The sequence below is a fragment of the Artemia franciscana genome, unplaced genomic scaffold (assembly GCF_032884065.1).
Source record: "Artemia franciscana unplaced genomic scaffold, ASM3288406v1 PGA_scaffold_38, whole genome shotgun sequence".
NCBI classification, from domain to species: Eukaryota; Metazoa; Arthropoda; class Branchiopoda; order Anostraca; family Artemiidae; genus Artemia; species Artemia franciscana.
In genome coordinates, this window is record NW_027062676.1 from 1,446,310 (window position 1) to 1,471,550 (window position 25,241).

Here is a 25,241-nt window from a genome sequence, read left to right on the forward strand (position 1 = left end):
TTTAGCTAAAAACACTTATTTCCTTTCTTCCTGGAATTGTATTCTCCTGTCAAAAATACACTCACACCACCATGTTTACATTTCACTCCCCACCTCATGTAAGATTAAATTCCACTCCTTAACAGTTAAATTATGGTTTTCTTATATATTACATAAGCTTATTTGTATTTCCAAACTCGTCATGACCATTACGGCATAATGGAAAAATTTTCCCCCCTTCCTAGGAAAAATTTTCCTCCCTTCCTAGGAAATTGTATTTTCTCGGGTGAAAATCCCCTCAAATTCTTTCTTTTTATTTCGTCCCCTCCACGGGAAGATTAAATTTAAAACCTTTAACAAATAAATCTTGCAAACTCGTTACTTCTTTATCACTCACCCTCCTTTAGCATTTTCCAGAAAATGCACCACCCTGAAATACTACCCAAAGCGATTTCTGCGTGAGACCCTTCCCCATGCTAAGAACTGAGCAGAAAAACTCTGAGGCAGAGCAGGGAAAGCACAAATTCAGGCGATCGACGTCTCTTTAAAGTAACCCTAACCCAAAAGCAAGATTTATTTGTGACATTAACGGTTTTGCTCTTAAGGCAAAAAATAGGCCGTGTTAAGGTTTGGCTTTCCATAACCAAAAGCTAAGCTCAGCCTAAGACAAGTTGGAAGAGAGCAGGAAAATAGGTACCTGCGACACTCACCACATTTTCAATATATTTCACTTGTTTATACCACTAATTATTTCAAAACACTGTCTGATAAGAAGCTACTTAATTGCACAGGAAGGAATAAAGAATGTTTGTTTTGAAAGCCCACCTATGAGATGCCCCATACCCAGAAAATGAACTTAGTTTTGTTCTTCTCCAAATGCCTCCTTGACCTAAGGACACACAGTTTTAAGTTTAAAGTGGCTCTTTATACCTTTCTCCGTCCTAAATTAATATTTGAACGGCTTACTTTTATTGGTTTGAAGCCAATTTTTTCCATTTTGCACTTCTAACCTCAAATTTGTCTGGATTCTCTTAAACTTATACACTGACTTTTTCAAAACCTTAAAGTTCTTGAGTCAACTTACAAAACACTTCCCAATTCATGATTTTAACCCATTTCACTTCTTCTTTCTTCTAGGAATCTGAATTTCTTACGTCAAGTGTTGACAGCAAAACGCTTTCCAATTCATGATTTTAAAAAAAATCCATTTTGATCTTTCTAATTTCCTGCATTTCAGGAAATTGCATCGAATAACTAAACCTTTCAAACGCCAAAAATATCACCCTTTTCAAAAATTTCAGACTTCTTACGTCAACTTTTGACAACAAAAACCTTTCCTAATTCATGATTTAATTTTTTTTTTTAATTTTATTCCTTTTAACCCTCTGAATACTATATTTGAAAAAAGCTTTTCAAACCTTTACAAAAATTAAGAGTCTTTGTGTAAAGTTTTACACCAAAAAGCTTGCCAATTCATAATTTTAACGAATTCGCCTTTTCTCCCTTCAAACCCTCAAATTTAAACCGCTAAACCTTTCAAATGTCAAGAATATTACCTTATTTTTTTTTCAAAATCGTAGACTTCTCACGTCAAGTTTTGAAACTAAAAACCTTCTCAAATAGTGATTTTAACAAGTTTCACGTATGCTTCCTTCTAACCCTTAGATTTAAATAGCTTAACCTTTCAAACGCCTTTTCTTTCTTGTGACCCTCAGCAAATGGCTAACCCTTTCCAATTCCAAGAATATTACCTTCTTACAAAATTTCAAAGTTTTTACGCCAAGTTTTGACAATAAAAAAGACTTACCGATGCAAGATTTTAACAAATTTTGTACTTTCTTCCTTCTAGCCCTCAGATTTCAATACTCAACCCTTTCAAATGTCAAGAATATCACTTTTAAATAAAATATTTCCGAGTTCCTACGTAAACTTATGAAAACTATTAAACTTCCCACTATTTGATTAAAAAGAAATCCATTTTTTTCTCCTTGTAAACCTCAGATTTAAATAGGTAAGACTTCCAAATGTCATGAATATAACCTTTTTTCCAATTTTCTGAATTCTTATGTTAACTTTTGGCAACAAAATACTTCCCTATTCAAGTTTTGACAATTTTCGTTTTTTCTTCCTTCTAACCCTCAGATTTAAATTACTGAGCCTTTCAAATGTCAAGAATATCATGTTTGTTTTTTTTTAATTTCAGACTACCTATGCCACTTATGCAGGGAAGCCGTTTGGGGAGGGGGAAAGGGGGAAAGCTGGCCCCCAATAATTGGAAAAAATATTATATAGCCCATGTCCCTTGACATTCCGGATATGAACCCCTCTTGCCCACCCAATAGAAATTATGGAGATTTGCCCCTGCATTCCTGTCAGCAAAACCTACCCAAATTCACGATTTTAACGATTTTCATCTTTTCTCGCTTTTAACCCTCGGATTTAAATAGCTAAGCCTTAGATTTCAAGATTGTCATTTTTTCTCCGAATTCCAGAGTTCTTACGTCAAGATTTGATACCAAAGAATCATCCCAATTCATGATTTTACCGAATTGCCATTTTATTCCCTCTAACCCTCTGAATATCGGGTATGAATAACTAAACCTCAGATTAAACCTCAGAACTTTTATTAAAGTTCTAAAGAGTTTTGTCTTTATTTTAATGTTTGAGGATGACCAGAGGAGGTGATATGTCATATAATGCAGAACTTTAATTAGCTGAAAATAGGCAGTAAAGTAGCCACCGTTTCCTCTCCAAATCCAAAACTTAAATTAATAATTTTTGCACTTCTTACACATTTACTTCCTATTATATAAATTGCCTAAAAACAACAATGTTGTAAAAACCGTCCCGCTTCGCCAAAAAAAAGCAAACCCAAAAAACCAAACAGACAGCCAAAAAAAGTAATGATATCAATTTCTTCGCCTCCCAGTTGGCTTTTGTGGTAAGACGGGTACCCTTGATAAACCTAAATTTAATTAAATACTTTTTGGCGGTATGCGACATTAGTAAAATCTAACAGAGACAACACAAAGTGACTAAAACCTTGTTTCAAAAAACCTTGTCTTAATAATTAAAAACTTATTCAAAACTTAATTATTAAAAGCAGTACAAAAAATAACTTTCTTCCCAGAACAAGCGGTCCCAACCACAAATACACCACCACGTCAGGGGGGCGCACCCCCTGGATCCGCCACTGGGTATGGTGTATATGTCCTTACAATTGCTCGGGACTTTGGTCGCTACAAATATAGCCTAACATATAGTATTTTATACAAAATATAAAACATAGTCATCCTTCTATAATATAACCTATTGCGACGCCAGATCTCCACAAACAGAAACACTCATGCTGGAATTACACAAAGCACATACTACAAACACAAACACCAATAGAGTCAAAAGAAATCAACCTAGTCCATTTGCAACACGGATACTGTTCAAAAAAGAGCAAGAAACCTTGTCCCTTCCCTGTTTAACGCTAAAAAATACATAAATTGAGTGCATTGATGAAAAAAAGGATCTCTTCAGTTTTAATTCCCTCAGAGACATAATTTACAATTAGTCACACCCCCCCCCCCTCAATGGCGGCAATTGGAAGGCAGGGGGCGTAACCCTCTATATTGCTACCCACCTAGATTGTTGGAAATGTGTGTTTTTATTGGGAAATGCCAGCTTTGGTTTTTCACCAATAAAAATTGGGAAAAAGACAGATATGCCCCCCCCTGAGATTTGAAAAATACATTTCGCCCCATAAGGTTTCGTGAATTAATACCATTGAGGTCTCACCCTTTCAAAAAAAAAAAAAAAAACAATGACGTGTTGGTTTAAGTGAAACAAGCAAAATGAAAAATAAATTTTGGAATTACCTTTACTTCAGATTTTGTTTCCTCGTCCAGTAAATATTCTACACTCTTTGCTCTTGAATCAGCCTGTCCAGGTATTTCAATAGGCTTTAGAGGCACAGAGAATCCATCTAAATTTAACATACTCTTTGCTTTTGTATCATAGAAAGTAGTAGTAAATTTTGTACAATTCCCAATAAATTCGTCCAGGTTCGTTTCTCGGAAATCTACATTGTCTAAATTCGTTTCCACATAATTTAGATGAATGGGCCTACTGACGTTTTGGGCCGTACTTTGTTCTTGAAGAATGTCAATCGGACTTGAAGTACTTTTTACTGCATATTCACCATCTTGACTTGTTTTGTCAACAAATTGTCCGGATTGCTTTGTTATTGCAGGTGAAGATGGCACTTTGAAAGAGTCACATAAATCTCCTGGAAGAACATCTTTGTCGAAATGGGTGGAATTTTGAATTAAGTATGCAGAGGAATTATTTCCCTCGGAGATTTCACTTATTCGCTGACTTCCAACAGAAACAGCACGCTTTCTGTTTGTTGGAATGTTTTTAAACTCACTATAATTATCTTTTGGTATTTTTCGCACTCCTTTATCCCCCTTCCTTTGTTGTAAATTTGTATCTATGCACCGTTTCGTGTTTTCTCTGTTGATGGATTTTTCACTTTCAAGGTATAAATACTGATTATCTTTATCCGTTTCTGATATTTTTGACGGAAGGACAGAATTCTCAACACTTGAGGCTTTGGCATGAGAAGCTGAATTATTATTTACACATCCATGCAATTGGCTATTCACAGAAGGACTATCCGAACACGAGTCAAGATTGCTAATGAAATTCAAATACTTTTCAGGATCAGTTATTCTACAATCTTCAAGTTCGCCTTCATTTTCTGTTTCTATTGTTACAGCTTTTGAAGCACTACATCTGACCTCAGAGTTATTACTATCTTTCTTTAAATATTTCTCTTTCTGGGGAAAATCGATGTTTTGGCGCAATGATATTATGTCCTGGGCTGAGGAAATAACGTCTCTCTTGTATTTCTCGAAGATTTCGTTTAAAACATCTACACAGCTTTCATTAGAGCAACGACTTGATGGGTGAATCGGGGGCCTTTGATGTATATATCGAAATGATTGCTGACTATAAATGTTATTTGAAGAAGCATCGGTTTGAGTGTCATTTAAAGGTAAAAACTTTGCTTTTGCAGCATGTCTTTCCGATGCACGTAAATTCAAAATACCATCTTCCTCCTTCTTGAATGAGTTGTCATCATAAAAGGCACGTTTAGCTAAACAATCTTTGGTTAATGTAGTAACGTTTTCCTTTGAGCCTTTTTCTGGTTGTATTGAAATGGGCTTAACTCCTGTCAGTTCATCGAGACTACTCTCTGAAAATGCTGGACTTTTGTTATCAAAACACTTCGAATAGGTTGCGTTGTCGTGAATACCTCCATGTGGCACCTTGATATTATGCTCAGCATTCAGTGGGAGGAGTTTCTGTGAATTTGGAAGATCATTTTTGGACAGAAAAATGTTATGAGGTCCTTCCAATGTAGGCAAAGGTAAAGAGCAGCACTCGGAAAAGTCAGGTACTTCGGTTTTATTTGTAGAGGAAATGAGAGAAATATTTCTGCCCGCTGTCTGAGACACTTCCAAATCAGATATTTCAGACTCTGAACTTTTGGCAAGACTATACTTTTTGCGGCGGCCAAAATTGAAAAAGTTAAATTTCTTCTTTTCACTTTTGTCAGTTTTCAGATTATCCAATTTAACTGTTTTAATTCTGTTGATGTCATTGTCGCTCAATGACTTTCCTTTTTTAAGCGTATTTTTCTGAGAAAATCGCCCAAGTGAAAAACGTTCGAAAAAACCTTTTTCAGGCTCATTAATTTTAGTATTGTTTTTACTAGTTTTTACTGTATTTCTTGGATTAGCATTGGAGACTAGACTCAAAGGGAGGGACGTACTTCTAACGAAATTGGATCGTTCTTTGATTTCGGCCTTTTCTAAAACAGCACAATCCATTATTTCTACGTTCTTTCGCACATCCAAATCATCCATTATGACTTTGATCATCTTTGGTTCATCTGGTTCTATAAAACTCTCTCTCCAATTCACTGAATTCACTACAGGGGAAAAATGGACATTCCTTGGCGAATTTGGTCGCTCCGCAGATGGTGACCGTCGCGTTGCAGGTGAAGTTCTTGAAACACTGCAATTTTTAGGTGATATTAGACGATCCATGGAACGCCTTATCTTAGGTGATGATTTTACTATATAAACTTCTGTTCCGCCGTACTGACGTAAAGGAACACGACTCGACGGCAACTTGTCGCTCAGCATACCGTAAGAACAAGTAGCTGTAGCCTTAGTACTTTGATTTAGACTCTGGTCATTGTCTTGCACAGAATGTTATTATCTTGCAATCAACACAATTAACCTCTTAATATGGGTACATAGCTTCTTTTTTGATTTTATAACCGTCGTTACGTAATTTACAACGATTAGAGAGATTGCCCAGGATGTTGATTCTTCAAGCGATTGTGCTCGAAAATAGTTCTAACAGGGTGCACCATCAACAGTTTCCTAGAAGAAAGTTAAAATATAATAAAACCAACACGTGTGGCTAAAGTGTTAGAATATTTGTACATATTCAAAAAGTAAAATAAAAAACGAATGAATCAATGATGCTATTTAATGTTTAAAGATAAATTTTATTAAGAGGATGCAATTGAAAACCTTTTTTGTCTGAGTTCAACGACGCAACAAGGGATTCGAGAGGGGGTTCATGCTACTTCCCAAAACTTGAACATTTATATAAAATAGGGACGATTTGGTTATTGAGTCGCTAAAATAAAAAATCCTTGTATATCTGGACCGACCAAAAGTGAGTCTAACTTTCGTCACTGGTATTGGAGCAGGTTCGACAATCTCCACCATGTGTTGTAACCTTGAGAAGGATCCAGAGGTATAAACCCTATCTAAAATAAGCAATTTAGTATATCTAAACTTGAAGTGTCTTTGCCTCTTTTTGAACAAGTGAATTAAAAGTGTACATTTGTCTGGAAAAATGAAGCAATCTTGGTCTCCTGAAATATCTATCCTTGGGTTCGGGATCCCTAGAAGACGACCTGTATAGCTTCTAAGCTGTGTAACCCGTGTACTCGGGAGTTCCAGTGTCGGCAACACTTCGATAACTGAAAATTAAAGTTTTGAAAGTGAAAGTTCTCTTTTACATTAACGGCAGCATTCTACGATACTGATCGACAATGAAACACATACATTTGGGGCTAGTTGTTTTGGTGAGGTTCATTCGAAAGTACTTCTGGGCAAAGAATACAATCTAATCAAGAAAAATATTATCTGTTGACTGAGTAACTAGTTATTTGGATCTTTCCAATAGAGGAAAAGTAATTTGAATATTTGTCACTGTAGCACGTAAGGAATGACACCTAAGCAACTATCACCTAAGTTCTAAAACAAATGATTTAGATTCTTTTTAAACACATATACTCTACATAATGAGTGACATCAAAAAGGTCGAGAACAGAATATCTTGTAAACCAACAGGAAACTTAACAAAAACTTCCAATCAAGTAGTTCGTGGTTACGAACTGTAAGTAAGGTGCTACTCGATCTAATAGTAATCGAAACTTTAAGAGAGAATTTTGATATCAATTAATACAACGAAAAAAATTGGATTTTATGCTGATTCAAAATATATCAAATTCATTAAGTTTAATGCTACCCATCCAAACCTATGAGCCTGAGAAAATTTGGCTACTTTTCAAAAAAGGAAAGCAACACCAAAAAATTGAAGAGATCCTGACGAAAATCACACAATTCGACTGAAAATCAAAGGTTTTAGTGCCCCGTTCAAAGATTGGGAAACCAACAGTTCTAGAAACCAAAAAGATTGCAGGGCAACTAGCTTCCACAAACGCCCCCTTTTCCTCCAAAGACATCCGATCAATATTTGAGATAAATATTTGATTCAGCATAGTTTGACGGTCCAATAACCATGTCTGGAGATTACACGACCTCCCTTAGTTCCTGGGAAAAGAGCTGTTATGCAATTCCAAGTAGGCCTACTTGTTATTGGGAAACATTCGGATTATTTTGGGGGGGGGGTAATTTTCTTCAGGGAGGATTCTCCACGGGGAGAAGTTTTCGTGGAAAGGAAATATTTCTAGTGGAATTTGTTTACGAGGAATAGGAGGGAGGGGTATTTCCTAGCGCTATTTGAAAAAGGTCAGAAATTGAGTAAATAAAATAGGTTTTTTCCACTGAAAGTAAGGAGCAACAGTAGAACTTAAATCAAACAGAAAGGGGGGCTGCCTGTTCATGCTAAAATTTGACTCTTTGTCACAATTCTTTAAAAAAGAGAGCTCAGACACGTCAAGAGCCGTTGCATTTGTATAAAAAGTATTTTAAAAGAACTATAAGACTTTAGTGTAAAGATCGAGGGCTGAAGAAGACGCAGCCCTCCCCCCCACTAGTACACGAAATAATTTCTGTCCTTTGATTGGATCACTGAAATACTACTTTTTGTATGCACTGTATAGAACGAAAACGGTCATGGAGGGAAAGGGTAGATAGATAGACAGATACTCTATATGTGACTGAGCAAAAAGGTAAAAAAAGGTAAAGGATACGGCATTAGACTTTACAGTCCGTACCGGCGGTGCTGATCTCCGTTTCTTGACCATTCAGCCAGGAAGTGCAATGGGGGGTTGGGGGCCAGCCATCCTCTGCTTTCACACACCCTTCCTGTTTACCTTCCCCAGATTTCTCCAGGTACCCATTTAGAGCTGGGTCGACTCTGGATAAGCTTACAGAGTCACGCCACTGACCCCCGTCCCAAACTGAAGAATTGGGTACACCGGGATTCGAACCCGCGTCCTCTCAGACAAGGGATCCCGAATCCAGCGCACTGGGCCTGGACGACCCAGGACGTATGTGACTGAGCAAGAAAACTAGTATTTAGAATCTTATGTAAATGTTTTATCTACGTCAGAATAATCTGCAATATAGTATTTTTTTTATTGAGAAAAAGATAAGGCTTGTTAAGATCTGTTCAATACAAGTCCTCTGCTCGGCACCTTCATTTTCCAGGATTACAACCAAAAATCACTTGATGATGGCTTTGCCTATGTTTTCTGATTAATTACCACAATTAATTTCTAATATTAACCCCTCTCTTCGATAATGTAGAAATGTAGACAGTGGCAAATCCAGGGGAGGCGCAGGGGGCATCCCCCTGATGTAGTGGTGGATTTGTGGTTGGGACCGCTTGCTCTGGTTTGGGTTAAGACGAAACGTTTTTTTTTTTTGTACTGGGTTTTACTAGCTGAGTTTTCAATAAGTTTTTAATTATTAAGACTGTTTCGTTTTGCAAACAAGTTTGAAACAAGATATCAGTTACTTTGTGCGGTCTCTGGTAGATTCTGCTAATGACGCATACAGCCAAAAAGTATTTAATTAAATTCAGGTTAATCAAGGGAATCTATCCGTGTTTTACAAAAGCCAACTGGGAGGCGAAAATCTTCATTTCATAATAACAAGGAGGCGAAATTTAAAATCCTAACTTCTTTAGGCTGTCGAAATGATATTTCAGGATTGTGCTGTCATAACGGGGTTGAAAAGCAATATATTCACTTTTTTTAACTGTCAAAAATTTGTTTTCGAGTCTTGCTATGGCACTGAGGCGAATAAATGGATACCATTATTTTTTTGGCTGTCTGTTTTGGTTTTTAGTGTTTTCTTTTTTTTTGCAAAGCAGGGTTATTTTTACAACATTGTTGTTTTTAGGGGATTTGTATCATAGAAAATAAATGTATGAGAAGTGCAAAAAAAATTAATTTAAGTTTTGGATTTTGGTGAGCAAATAGTGGCCACTTTTCTGCCTATTTTCATCTAATTAAACCTCTGCATTATATAACATATCACCTCTTCTGCTCATCCTAAAACACTAAAATAAAGACCAAACTCTTTAGAACTTTAATAAAGGTTCGTATAAGTGTATACTTAGCACTAAGTATATGACTCGAAAGATTCCTTCAAAGATCGGAGCAATCATTTACGAAGAATAGATTTTCGAAAAATTGTTTATAAAAGAAGGCAAATAATTATGTGATTTTTTTTCTCTTGCTGGAATAGACGGGTCTCTGAATTCTCCGTTTGAATCAGTTGAATAGCATCGATTTTTTTTAACTTTTACTAATAAAATGTTGATAAAAAGTGGAAATTCACACAACTTGAGTTAACCACGGAAACGGACTGCAACTACAGTATCACTTCAGAATTTCTCACCTTCTCAATATTAAATAAAAAAAAACTAATTTTTTTAGCTGAAAGTAAGGAGCGACATTAAAACTTAAAACGAACAGAAATTACTCCGTATATGAAATGGGTTGTCCCCTCCACAATCCCTCGCTCTTTACGCTAAAGCTTTTAATTGTTTTAAAAAGTAGAATTGTGGCAAAAAGTCAAACTTTAGCGTAAAGAGCGAGGGATTGTGGAGGGGACAACCCATTTCATATACGGAGTAATTTCTGTTCGTTTTAAGTTTTAATGTCGCTCCTTACTTTCAGCTAAAAAAATTAGTTTTTTTTTATTTAATTTCTGAACGTTTTTGAATTAATGCATGTTTGGTTTTGGCTCTCCGCACATAAATTATTAAAATGAAATTTGCATATTAATTCCTTTTTTGGCTAAATGGCTTTCTCTTAGTTTTGATCAGATGATTTTGAGAAATAAGGGGTGAGGAAGGAGGCCTAGTTGCCCTGTAATTTTTCGGTTACTTAAAAAGGCAACTAGAACTTTTAATTTTAACGAACGTTTTTATTAGTAAAAAATATGCGTAACTTAAGAATTAACTTACGTAACAAACTTTCAGAACCTTATATTTTTATTATGTATACGAGGGGGTTTGTACCCTCGTTAATACCTCTCTCTTTACACTAAATCGTAAGTTTTGTCCCCATTCTTTAAGAATGACCCCTGAATCAGAAAGGCCGTAGAATAAATAGTTGAAATTACTAAAAATACTTTAGCATAAAGAGCAAGGTATTTATCTCCTCCTAAATACCTCGCTCTTTATGCTAAAGTATTTTTAGAACCCCTCATATGCGTAATAATCTCTGTTCGTTTTAAGTTTCAATGCTACTTCTTCCTTTCATTTGAAAAAACGTTTTCATGTTTATTTTTCATTGTTTTCTTATAGTAATGCTAGAGAATCCTGCGCCCTTTTCATTGAATTTTTCTTCCCCCATGACAGATTCCTCCAAGGAAAGATCCTCCAACATAGCCCCCTCTCCTCAGCCCCACCCCCAAATAAAATTAAATCCCCCTGAAAACGTCTGTACACTTCCCAATAACCATTACTATATGTAAACACTGGTCAAAGTTTGTAACTTGCAGCCCCTCCCCCAGGGATTGTGGGGGAGTAAGTCATCCCCAAAGACATAGTTATTATGGTTTTCGACTATGCTGAACAAAATGGCTATCTCAAAACTTTGATCCGTTGACTTTGGGAAAAGAATGAGCGTGGGAGGGGGCCTAGATGCCCTCCAAATTTTTTGGTCACTTAAAAAGGGCACTAGAACTTTTCATTTCCGTTAGAATGAGCCCTCTTGCGACATTCTAGGACCACTTGGTCGATACGATGACCCCTGGGGAAAAAAAAAACAAAAAAACAAACAAATAAACACGCATCCGTGATTTGTCTTCTGGCAAAAAATACAAAAATCCACATTTTTGTAGATAGGAGCTTGAAAGTTCTACAGTAGGGTTCTCTGATACGCTGAATCTGATGGTGTCATTTTCGTTAAGATCCTACGACTTTTAGGGGGTGTTTCCCCCTATTTTCATAAATAAGGCAAATTTTCTCAGGCTCGTAACTTTTGATGGGTAGGACTAAACTTGATGAAACCTATATATTTAAAATCAGAATTAAAATGCGATTCTTTTGATGTAGCTATTGATATCAAAATTCAATTCTTTAGAGTTTTGGTTACTATTGAGCCGGGTCGCTCCTTACTACAGTTCGTTACCACGAACTGTTTGACCAACCAGTCATAAAATATAGTTATGTTTTTGTATAGGGGTTGCATATTTTTGTCCAGACAATTGTCTAAACTGCTATATATACCGCTGAGGATTTTTATACTTATTTTGATGCATACCATCGAATCATATTTCCACGATTAGCTGCTTTATAAATCAAAATTCTTACATGACAGTTCTCTTACTTAATGCTAGATCTGAGTCAAATTTTTATTTCTGTGCTCAACAGACATACCGTGATTTAAACTTTGAATTGAATATATGAAAACCTCGAGATTCAAAAAAATAATTAGAAATCACTACAGCTTGAAACCCTGAGAAGTTAAATCACCAAGCTATACCTATCATCTGATCTTAAATATAACTGATCATAATATCTGAAAATCTCAAATTTAAAACAAAATTTATTAGAAATTTACCACAGCTTGAAACCCTGAGAATTTAAATCACCAATCTATATATCAAATACAAAAATAACAAACATAATCATTTGTTTTTTTAAGGAGTATTTCGACTCATATATTTAGTTTTATGCACATATCTAGATGCATCTTTATTAGAGTTAATATTTTTCTGACGATTTTGGTCTTTATTCGAATATTTTAGGATGAATAGAAGAGGAAATACTAACGAAGAGCTCTAAACTGACAGGACTCTAGACTGACAGGACTAACCATTATAAAAATTCACCAAAATATTGAGGTAGACATCGATCGTGTAATAAATAGATATGGCGGTTGTGGAAATACAGAAATAGACTTGTCTCATAAAATTGTGAATTCTGCAACTTAACGAATGAAAGTTCTTAAGCCGAACTGGCCAGACATGACAATAAACAATTAAGAGAGATAAAACTCTACGAAAAGAAAACTCCAAACGAGACGACGGCCAGTAGAATTAAAAGACTAAAACAACGCGGATATTTCACCTGTATAAAACAAGGCGTCTTCAGCACAAGATAGAAAATTAAAAGAAAACTAATCTAAAAACAAATAAAAACCACCACCAAATATAATAAATACAATTGTCGCTACTTATCCACGTAGGGAAAAGCAGCTATGCGAGTTACTTCAATGAGCTCTTTGATTCTCATTGAAGTAACTCGCATAGCTGCTTTTCCCTACGTGGATAAGTAGCGACAATTGTATTTATTATATTTGGTGGTGGTTTTTATTTGTTTTTAGATTAGTTTTCTTTTAATTTTCTATCTTGTGCTGAAGACGCCTTGTTTGGATACAGGCGAAATATCCGCGTTGTTTTAGTCTTTTAATTCTACTGGCCGTCGTCTCGTTTGAAGTTTTCTTTTTGTAGAGTTTTATCTCTCTTGATTGTTTATCTGCAACTTAAGCAAAATATATAGAACTTTAAAAAGTGGAAAGATACGCAACGTTGTTATGAAAAGTAAAATTATGATTAGTAAATTTTTGAGATTTCGTCAAAGATGACACTGTTTATTAAAACACACTTTTTAAAAAGAAATAGTGATTAGTTAATCATTTATTGTCTATACGTATAACCCACGTTTTAAATTTCTTCTATGTGTTTCTATCTATTCGTTCTGTTTTTCTTGTTACACCCCTAAAAGAGCTAGTATTCAATGTTTAATATAGATTTTACGAATATACAAGTTATATCTTTATCCTCATTTCTTACTCTTTAATACTATCATAGTTATTAAGCGATGCCATAAGTTAAGCGGCATGCTAAATGGTTTGACCTATACAAATTGTCACAGAGAGTGCATGACCCCACAAGATGGTTCGAGACCAATTTTTTATTGCAAAAAAAGCTTAACTCACTCGCTATAGCGTTCAGAAGTGCAAAGAAAAAAACTATTCAGAAAATACTAAATATCATATTTTTTTTATAACTAATTGGTTTTTATAAATTACTATTTTTCGTATCAATATTTTTATACCATTTTAATTTCAACAGATTTATTAGAACTTTAACCCTCACCAGATTTTAGATTAAATTTACGACCATTTTCACTACCTACCTACGACACATAATTGTCGAGGTTCCCTTTAAATTGCAGGTATTTCTTTGTTCGCAAGTTTATCCAAGTAACCTATTATGCGCCTTCCCCCTAAGGAAAAACCTGGATCCGCCCCTGAATATAGACATCCCTGAGCACAGTAGATAGATATACATTATTTATATAGTGTCCCTGAGATACAGAGATTCTTCCACAATCGTCTTTCGAGAAACTTGCTCACATGATTAATTTTGCTTCAAAAACTAACTATCAAACAGTTCGTGGTAACGAACTGTAGTAAGGAGCGACCCGGCTCAATAGTAACCAAAACTCTAAAAAATTGAATTTTGATATCAATAGCTACATCAAAAGAATCGCATTTTAATGCTGATTTTAAATATATAAGTTTCATCAAGTTTAGTTTTACCCATCAAAAGTTACGGGTCTGAGAAAATTTGCCTTATTTAAGAAAATAGGGAGAAACACCCCCTAAAAGTCGTAGGATCTTAACGAAAATGACACCATCAGATTCAGCGTATCAGAGAACCCAACTGTAGAAGTTTCAAGCTCCTATCTACAAAAATGTGGAACTTTGTATTTTTTGCCAGAAGACAAATCACGGGTGCGTGTTTATTTGTTTGTTTTTTGTTTTTTTTTCTTTTCCCCAGGGGTCATCGTATCGACCAAGTGGTCCTAGAATGTCGCAAGAGGGCTCATTCTAACGGAAATGAAAAGTTCTAGTGCCCTTTTTAAGTGACCAAAAAAATTGGAGGGCATCTAGGCCCCCTCCCACGCTCATTTTTTTCCCAAAGTCAACGGATCAAAATTTTGAGATAGCCATTTTGTTCAGCATAGTCGAAAACCATATTAACTATGTCTTTGGGGATGACTTACTCCCCCACAATCCCTGGGGGAGGGGCTGCAAGTTACAAACTTTGACCAGTGTAATGGTTATTGGGAAGTGTACAAACGTTTTCAGGGGGATTTTATTTTGTTTGGGGGTGGGGCTGAGGAGAGGGGGCTATGTTGGAGGATCTTTCCTTGGAGGAATCTGTCATGGGGGAAGAAAAATTCAATGAAAAGGGCGCAGGATTCTCTAGCATTACTATAAGAAAACAATGAAAAATAAACATGAAAACGTTTTTTCAAATGAAAGGAAGAAGTAGCATTGAAACTTAAAACGAACAGAGATAATTACGCATATGAGGGGTTCTAAAAATATTTTAGCATAAAGAGTGAGGTATTTAGGAGGAGATAAATACCTTGCTCTTTATGCTAAAGTATTTTTAGGTAATTTCACTATTTATTCTACGGCCTTTCTGATTCAGGGGTCATTCTTAAAGAATTGGGACAAAACTTACGATTTAGTGTAAAGAGCGAGGTATTAACGAGGGTACAAACCCCCTCGTATACATAATAAAAATATAAGGTTATGAAAGTTTGTTACGTAAGTTAATTCTTAAGTTACGTGTATTTTTTTACTAATAAAAACGTTCATTAAAAATTAAAGTTCTAGTTGCCTTTTTAAGTAACCGAAAAATTGGAGGGCAACTAGGCCTCCTTCTCCACCCCTTATTTCTCAAAATCGTCTGATCAAAACTAAGAGAAAGCCATTTAGCCAAAAAAAGAATTAATATACAAATTTCATTTTAATAATTTATGTGCGGAGAGCCAAAACCAAACATGCATTAATTCAAAAACGTTCAGAAATTAAATTAAAAAAAACTAATTTTTTTAGCTGAAAGTAAGGAGCGACATTAAAACTTAAAACGAACAGAAATTACTCCGTATATGAAATGGGTTGTCCCCTCCGCAATCCCTCGCTCTTTACGCTGAAGTTTGACTCTTTTCCACAATTCTACTTTTTAAAACAATTAAAAGCTTTAGCGTAAAGAGCGAGGGATTGCGGAGGGGACAACCCATTTCATATACGGAGTAATTTCTGTTCGTTTTAAGTTTTAATGTCGCTCCTTACTTTCAGCTAAAAAAATTAGTTTTTTTTTATTTAATCTGGCAAAGAATGACAATAATGCATTGGGTTCTCTGCTTTTTAAACAATATCAAGTGGTTATACAAGAAACAGAATAGTTGCCTCTAGTCTAGAGGTCTCTGAAGAACATGAGGGCTAGCTGTCTGCTGTGTAGCAAACCTTATATGGACGTACTCAATTAAAAATCCATTTTGTCGAAATTTCAATTTTACAGATACGACAATTGGCTCTCAACAGATCTTTTCTAAAACAGGACATGTGTTTATTTTCTTTTGTGACAATACAATTTCTTGGGGAAGAAGAACTTAGCGATAAAGTAGTAAAAGCAAAATAAATGATAAGTCGCTGAACAAGTGTAATTGTTTACACTCACCTTGGCTTGAAAATCACACAAGGAAACGTAAATAAATTGGCTTGACATTCACTTTGGCTTAAAAATCGCCCAAAGAAATGTAAACAAATTGGCCCTATAAATTGCTGAATTTAGCCTATATAAATTTTAGTTCAGTATTTGAGTGTCATTTCTAGCCAAATATACACGTAAATTAAATGGAAGAATCCTCGCTAAAATCTGATTGGTGGTGCGGCTTACAAAGGTCTTAGGCTCTGTAGGATACATTTTAACTAGTTCCTCTTTTTTATTTTCAAGTACTCAAGTATGGATCCAAAACCTTGATCTTGGAGGTGTGGCCGAATAAAAGTCGGAGATCCCATTGCAATCGTTTTGCTACTGCATATTTATCCGTCATCACGGCCGAAATGAGAAGGTGTATTTCATCCTTTTTTTTAAATTGTTCCTGCTAAAACCACCACACGCTTCCATTTCTCCCGATCTTATATTTAGACACGCTAATTTAGAAAACAAATATATGTAATGAGGGGTGCAATGGCAACAATTAAATTAGTTATTTTATATGAAGTTCAGGTAGAACTGTACTACTTTCACTTTCATTTGCGCTCTAAGAAAAGCGATATAATTCCTACGATAAAATCATGGGTAATCCCCCCATACCTGAGTTAAATGGCCCTAACTGGAACCCTTTAAAGGCGCAATAAAAGATACAGCTGTTAGCCCCTATCAAAATTTAATAAGATGCAGGATGCCGTTCTTAGGGATGCAGATGACGAGAAAATAATCCTTCCCTCTCAGAAGGCCGATCAAGGTTGGATAGTTCCATCAGCAAACGAATTAATTAGGCAGATGTAAAACTTTTAAACTTCTCTCCCATTCAATAGACATTGGGCGAGGTGCAGACAATAAAAAGCTAAAATTATGATTCTAGCTCTTACCCCACACAACGTCTTAACATAATCAGTTTTGATAGATGTCGTAATGACGGTAATTTAATTTTACCCCCACTTCCCGCATAGATTCTAGAACTTAGGGGTGGATGCTTACTTTTACCTCCAATCAATTTTAGTTTCGAGATCCGATTATCCTTCTGGTAGATATCCCAATCCATGATTGTCTCAGACAGGTATGAAAAAAGTTCCAAAGCTGTCAGTAGAAGAATTCGACAGAATCCCAAAGGCTGCCAACACTTTAGCAGCACAACTTGTGTTTTGGCAGCTTTTCTTTGAGCAAAAGTATTTTATATGCAAAAATGGTATTTTCAGACAAAATCTGCCAAGAGATTTAAAAATTGCCAAGTAGTATTGCTACTTTGCTACCCCACTTTTTGCACGGCGGGTCTCAGATGTCAAAAATTACCGATCCTTCTCATTCTCCACTGCCACAAAGGTTACATTGGGTCCGGGTTACTAAAATGTATAACTAGGACATTCGCTCTCACTAGGACTAAGATATTTAGCTGATGTCTGATCATCTATTCTGTCAGATATTCTAATGACATGATTATAGGCATTAGACATCCATCCACCACAAAGGATCGATTTTGTCTAGACAACCTAAAAGTTCAGCCTAACGCTTACCCTTACTTTTCAAAAAAATTGAATACAAACTGATAATTCTGTTTGCTAGATGCACTGAAGACAAAAATTTAAGGACCCCCTTCCACCCATCCTAAATAGATCATATATGCAAAATCACCTATACATTGGTATTGGCGGTGGAAATGGTTTTTCAAAATGTCCAGAACATTCGGTTAGTATTTCAAAATCTGAATTACTGTCATTATTTCTCAAACTTTTACAAAAAGTGTATAGTTTGTACCACTTGCAGATACATCATTCCTATTTCTTGGTTTGTGATATGCATAAGCTTGGGCACTATCAGAGACAGTGTAGTAGCAAAGACCCAAAGTCTAAGCAAAGAGTCTAAAGAGTCTAGTAGTCTAAGCAAAGAGCCACGTGCCTTCTATATATTATTTACTTTTTTATTTTTTCCCAACAACTTGGGAGGGGGTTCATTTGATTAGAAACAGTGAGTTCTAAGACCCTGTTTAAAAATCGACATTTATCGGAGGACAATCAGTACCCATCTTGTGTCCTTTTTAACTACCCTTTTCCCTCGTAACCCCCCAAGACATCTTATCAAAATTTGAGAAAGATAATTTATTAAAAAAGTGCCGAAAAGTCCAATTAATAGGCATACGGGATTGGCCGTGACCCCAAAGCCCCTAGAACAAGAGTAGTGATTTATGCGATTTGGAAATTGTTTGCATATGGGCTTTATAGTTGAAAGTGGGAGACATGTTTAGTTTTGCACGTCCTTTGGCTCAAAACTTTCAGGGAATATTGTTAGCTTCAAAATGATCACACATTCTGTTCGGAGAGGGGAGAATATGAATTCCCAGAAATGGACCAGAAAACTGTTTGTCCCTGATCAGCTTGAAACTTACAGCCGTAAGTCGTTGGACATAGGGGAACTGAACCTAACAAAAAATATGTTTAGGGGCATGGTCCCCACCCATGAGAATAGGACTAAAAGGGGTTTTCAACGTAGCTAAGGCGTTCAACATAGCGTATCTGCAATACCTCATGAACAGCTTGCGGGATACAATTAGAAACGTTGACGTAGTCTAGGGGGAGAAGAGGGGACTTCTCTATGGGGGTTTATGTGTTTGGTCTGGGGAGTAGCTATAAAATTATGTCTTTGGCCTACCCAGGCACATACGCAGGAATTTATCTCGGGGGAGGGGGCAAAACCTTCGAAACAGCAGATATAAAGAAGCACATTTTTTATTTAGTAATGCAAAAAGCACGAATATCGGAAAATACTGATTAACTTTAATCTGTAGTGTTGTAGCGGATGGGGGGGAGGAAGAAGACTGAAGCCTCAAAAGTACTTTTTAGGCTCAGGTTATGTTCATAGCGATTTAGAACCAGTGATTAATCTGTTATATCCCACTGAAAGGGAAATTTTAGGGTTAACAGTGCAACATGGGTACCGTGGGGGGTAGTTCTTCTATTGCATAAACTTAGATTTTAATGAAAAATGATAGTTTCCAAAATTGATCCATTAAAAGCTGTACTTTATCCTGAAAGGGGGGGGGGGGGATAAACGCCCCAATATCAAGGATAATTCGATTTCGCTGTGGAAATAAACTCTCCTTACAAAAAAATAACATTACAATTGCTAATTATTTCAAAGAGGGTAAAAAGTTAGACAGAAAATGGGTTAATAATTGGGCAGTGACTTGACCGGATAATTGCATGCTGTAAAATCCCCCAAAAAAGGCTTCACACATGTATCTAGATTTTTAATAAATGTCCTACTTTTGCCAGAAATCCCGAGAAATCATGGGGAATCTAAACATTTCACAGAATTTCGGGAGGGGGGGGGCGGGCCCGAAGGCCCCCTCTGCGTACGCGCCAGGGCCTACATAAATTATTTTGCTTACAAAGCCCCAAAATGTATTACAATCTATTCAGTCAAAGTACCAAGGTAAATGAAAAACAGTATATCGTACAAAATCAGCAAAATTGTGTTTACTATACATGGGATCAAAGGAAGGGCGAACACAGGGATATTGTGATCTCTCATTTTCTCGAATTTCTGGGGACTTCCTCTCCAAAAATTATCACATGAACAAAAACAGAAAACAAAGGGGAAAAATATGAAACATAGTAATAACACGATCGAACAAATAACATCATCAAACAATTCGTGGTAACGAACTTTAAGTAAGGAGCGACTCAGCCAAATAGTAACCACCACTCTAACGGATTTTTTATGCTGATTAAATAAAAAACCAAGTTTTTTAAACTGAAAGTAAGGAGCGACATTAAAACTTAAAACGAACAGAAATTACTCCGTATATGTAAGGGGATTTTCATCCTCAACACCCCGTTCTTTACGCTAAAGTTTGACTCTTTCTCTTAATTCTACTTTTTAAACAGTAAAAAAATTTAGCGTAAAGAGCGGGGCGTTGAGGAGGAAAGTCCCCTTACATACACGGAGTAATTTCTGTTCGTTTTAAATTTTAATATCGCTCCTTACATTCAGTTAAAAAAACTCGTATTTTTATTTAATTTCTGAAAGTTTTTGATTTAATACATGTTTTGATTTTGGATCTCCGCACATAAATAATTAAACGAAATTTGCATATTAATTTTTTTGGGCTAAATGGCTTTTTCATAGTTTTAATTGGAAGATTTTGAGAAAAAAGGAGCGGGGGAGGAGGCCTAGTTGCCCTCCAATTTTTTGATTACTTAAAAAGGCAACTAGAACTTTTAGTTTTTTACGAACGTTTTCATTATTAAAAAATATACGTAACTTACGAATTAACTTACGTAACGAACTTCTATATCTGTATTTTTTTATTACGTATATGAGGGGGTTCACCCTCTCGTCAATGCCTCGCTCTTTACACTAAAGCTTAAATTTTGTCCCAATTCCTTAAGAATGATCCCTGAATCACAAAGGCCGTAGAATAAATAGTTGAAATTACTAAAAATACTTTAGCGTAAAGAGCGAGGTATTACGATGTGGTGAACCCCTCATATGCGTAATAATTCCTGTTCGTTTTAAGCTTTAATGCTGCTCCTTACTTTCAGTAGAAAAAACTTTTCGTATTTATTTTTTCATTGTTTCTAAATAATGCTAGAAAATCCTGCGCTCCCTTCATTGAAATTCTCTTCCCCCATGGCAAATTCCTCCATAGAAAGATCTTCCCTCGTAACCCCCCAACTTCCCCTCCCAAACAAAAAATTCCCTGAAAACGTCTGTACACTTCCCAATAACCATTACTATATGTAGACACTGGTCAAATTTTGTAACTTGTAGCCCCTCCCACGGGGACTGTGGGCGAGTAAGTCGTCCCCAAACACATAGTTCTTAGGTTTTTCGACTATTGTGAATAAAATGGCTATCTCAGAATTTTGATCCGTTGACATTGGGGAAAAAATGAGCGTGGGAAGGGGCCTAGCTGTCTTCCAATTTTTTTGGTCACTTAAAAATGGCAATAGAACTTTTAATTCCCGTTAGAATGAGCCCTCTTGTAACATTCTAGGACCACTGGATCGATACGATTATCCCTGGAAAAAAAAATTAACACGCACCCGTGATCGGTCTTCTAGCAAAAAATACCAATATCCACATTTTTGTAGAGTTCAACTTCTACAGTGGGGTTCTATGATATGCTGAATGCGATGGTGTGATTTTCGTTACGATTCTATGACTTTTAGGGGGTGTTTCGCCCTGTTTTCTAAAATTGTGCAAATTTTCTCAGGCTCGTAACTTTTGATGAGTAAGACTAAAATTGATGAAACTTATATATTTAAAATCAGCATTAAAATACAATTCTTTTGATGTAACTATTGGTATCAAAATTCCTTTTTTTAGAGTTTCGGTTACTATTGAGCCGGGTCGCTCCTTACAACAGTTCGTTACCAAGAACTGTTTGATTCTAAATATATAAGATTTGTTAAGTTTGATTTTACTCATGAAAAGCTACAAGCCGAAGAAAATTTTACCGATTTTCGAAAAGGGGAGAAATATCCCACAAAAGTTATGGAATCTTATTGAAAATTACACCGTCAAATTCAGTGTATCTGAGAATCCCACTGTAGATTTTTCAAGCTCTTATCATTAAAAATGTAGAATTTTATATTTTTTGCAAGAAGAACGACCACAGATACATTTTTTTTTCTTTTCAGGAACTATTGTATCAAACCAATGGTCCTACAAGATTGGAAGAGGACTAATTTGAACAGAAATCAAAAGTTTTAGTGCTGTTTTGAGTGGCAAAAAAATGGGAAGGCCAATAGCATCCCTCCGACACCTTTTCCCCCAAAGTCGTCCGATCAAATATTGAGATAGACATTTCAAAGGTACAATAACTGTGTCGTGGGAGATAGCTTGACCCCCCGCATTATAGTCCCCGGAGGAAGGGCCGCAAGTTATAAGAATTCCCCATTGCTTGCATATAATTATTTGTTATTATGAAGTATAAAGACATTTTTCAGGGGGAGGGGCTTTTTAGGGATGGATATTCTACAAGGAAAACTTACTATTAAAATGTAGATAACTTCGAAGACCACACTGCCTTTCCATGACGAAAGTAAAACAGTTCAAAATAGGGATGATACCTTTTTATTGACAGTGAAATATAAAATTATTTAACTGGATATTTCGAACACATATACAGTGTTCATCATCAGCAGTAAAACTCAACTCAGTTTTACTGCTGATGATGAACACTGTATATGTGTTCGAAATATCCAGTTAAATAATTTTATATTTCACTGTCAATAAAAAGGTATCATCCCTATTTTGAACTGTTTTACTTTCACTATTGAAATGGAAGTTTCTAGGGGTTGAACTTTCAAGCGGAAATTTTACACGAGGTAAATTTGCCAGAATTCATATATAAAATTCGTTTTATTTATCTTACTTCCTCGTTGGTGACCTATTTTTACATGCAAAGATGCTCTGGTAATAAGGTATTAAGTTTAAGCTTTCAGGGCATGTTGATGGTGAAAAGTGATGAGAGGGCAACCAGTCCCCCTCCCATGCCCTTTTTAAGTACAACGTCTCCAAAGCCCATCAGATGAAAATTTTGAAACGGCCCCCTTGTTCAAAATTAAATAAAAAAAACAAGTTTTTTTTTTAACGGAAAGTAAGGAGCGACATTAAAACTTAAAACGAACAGAAATTACTCCGTATATGAAAGGGGCTTTTCCTCCTCAACGGCTCGCTCTTTACGCTAAAGTTTGACCCTTTTTCTTAACTCTACTTTTTAAAACAGTAAGAAACTTTGGCGTAAAGAGCGGGGCGTTGAGGAGGAAAAGCCCCTTTCATATACGGAGTAATTTCTGTTCGTTTTAAGTTTTAATGTTGCTTCTTACTTTCATTAAAAAAAAACTTGTTTCTTTTTATTTAATTTCTGAACATTTTTGAATTAATGCATGTTTTGGTTTTGGCTCTAAGCACATAAATAATTAAAACGAAATTTGCACATTAATTAATTGCAATTAATCGGAATATTTTGAGAAAAAAGGAGCGAGGGAGGAGGCCTAGTTGCCCTCTAATTTTTTGATTACTTAAAAAGGCAACTAGAACTTTTAGTTTTTTACGAACGTTTTCATTGATAAAAAATATACGTAACCCACGAATTAACTTACATAATGAACCTCTATATTCGTATGTTTTTATTGCGTATATGAGGGGGTTCACCCCTCGTCGATACCTCGCTCTTTACACTAAAGCTTAAATGTTGTCCCAATTCCTTAAGAATGACCTCTGAATCACAAAGGCCGTAGAATAAATAGTTGAAATTACTAAAAATACTTTAGCGTAAAGAGTGAGGTATAACGAGGAGGTAAACCCCTCATATGCGCAATAATTTTTGTTCGTTTTGAGTTTTAATGCTGCTCTTTACTTTCAGTAGAAAAAACTTTTCATATTTATTTTTTCATTGTTTTTTTTTTCAAATAAAGGTAGAAAATCCTGCACCCCCTTAATTGAAATTCTCTCCATGGAAATATCCTCCCACATAACCCCCCCCCCCTAAACCAAAAAAATCCCCCTGAAAACGTCTGTACACTTCCCAGTAACCATTACTATATGTAAACACAGGTCAAAGTTTGTAACTTGCAGCCCCTCCCACGGGGACTGCGGGGGAGTAAGTCGTCCCTAAAGACATAGTTATTAGGTTTTTCGACTATGGTGAATAAAATGGCTATCTCAGAATTATGATCTGGTGACTTTGGGGAAAAAATTAGCGTGGGAGGGGGCCTAGGTGCCCTCTTATTTTTTGGTCACTTAAAAAGGGCACTAGAACTTTTAATTTCCGTTAGAATGAGCCCTCTTGCAAGATTTTAGGACCACTCAGTCGATACGATCACCCCTGGGAAAAAAAAACAAAACAAAAAAACAAAAACACAAAAAAAACAAACAAATAAACACGCATCCGTGATTTGTCTTCTGGCAAAAAATGCGAAATTCCACAGTTTTGTAGATAGGAGTTTGAAACTTCTACAATATAGTTCTCTGATACGCTGAATCTGATGGTGGGATTTTCTTTAAGATTGTATGACTTTTAGGGGATATTTCCCCTATTTTCTAAAATGAGGCAAATTTTCTCAGGCTCGTAACTCTTTATGGGTATAACTGATCTCGATGAAACTTGCATATTTAAAATCAGCATTAAAATGCCGATTCTTTTGATGTAACTATTGGTATCAAAGTTACATTTTTTAGAGTTTCGGTTACTATTGAGCCGGGTCGCTCCTTGCTACAATTCGTCACCACGAACTGTTTGATAGTCAAATAACTATGCTTCCAGGGAGGACAAAATCACCAAAGAGCCCCATGGGCAAGTGTTGCTCGTTACAAAAGTTGCCTTTTGTTTATATATGAGGGAGCAAGTTTGATCCTGAGTTTCCAAAAAGGCTAAGGTTATTAAGGTAAAACCTTTAGAAGATGTTGAAAGGAATATCAAACAAAATAAAAACATACTATATGCAAGAGGGCTGTCAAAAGGGTACAATAAAAATATCTAAGGAATTGCAAAGAGCATAAGTTGGAACTTCAAATGTCCCCGCGGATACCTGTGCTCCAACATCCCCCGAAGCAAGGATTGTAAATTATCCAATTTGTAAATGTTTAATATCCAGGATTTATCATTGAAAAGGGAGGAATGTCTAGTCCTGGGTGCGTCCGAAAATACCAAGAGTATTGAGGTCAAATTTCGGGAAATGATGACGGGTATGTTGAGCTAAATCAAAAGACACTATCTGTATTCAAGTTATCAAAAAGGTATATCTGCAATATATTTGGAACAGAAAAGGGTATTAACTTGAAATTTTCGAGGCTACTGCTACTACTACTACGTGGCGGCAAGTGCGACTGCAACAGTGACTACTTCCGACTGCGACAACTTGTGACTGCGACTGCTTGAAACTGGTACTACATTTACTTAAATAACTTCGAAGACCACACTGCTTTTCCATGACAAAAATA

At 35.9% G+C, this 25,241-nt stretch overlaps 1 protein-coding gene across 1 annotated transcript in view; it reads right to left on the bottom strand.

Moving 5' to 3' along the window:
• Window positions 1-25,241, bottom strand: part of LOC136041799 (uncharacterized) — a 54,987-nt gene that overhangs the window by 22,649 nt on the left and 7,097 nt on the right. The window contains exon 2 of the mRNA XM_065726553.1: window positions 3,846-6,425. Within this exon, the coding sequence (XP_065582625.1) occupies window positions 3,846-6,182 (2,337 nt within the window). The 5' untranslated portion in view covers window positions 6,183-6,425. The remainder of the gene's footprint in view (window positions 1-3,845; window positions 6,426-25,241) is intronic.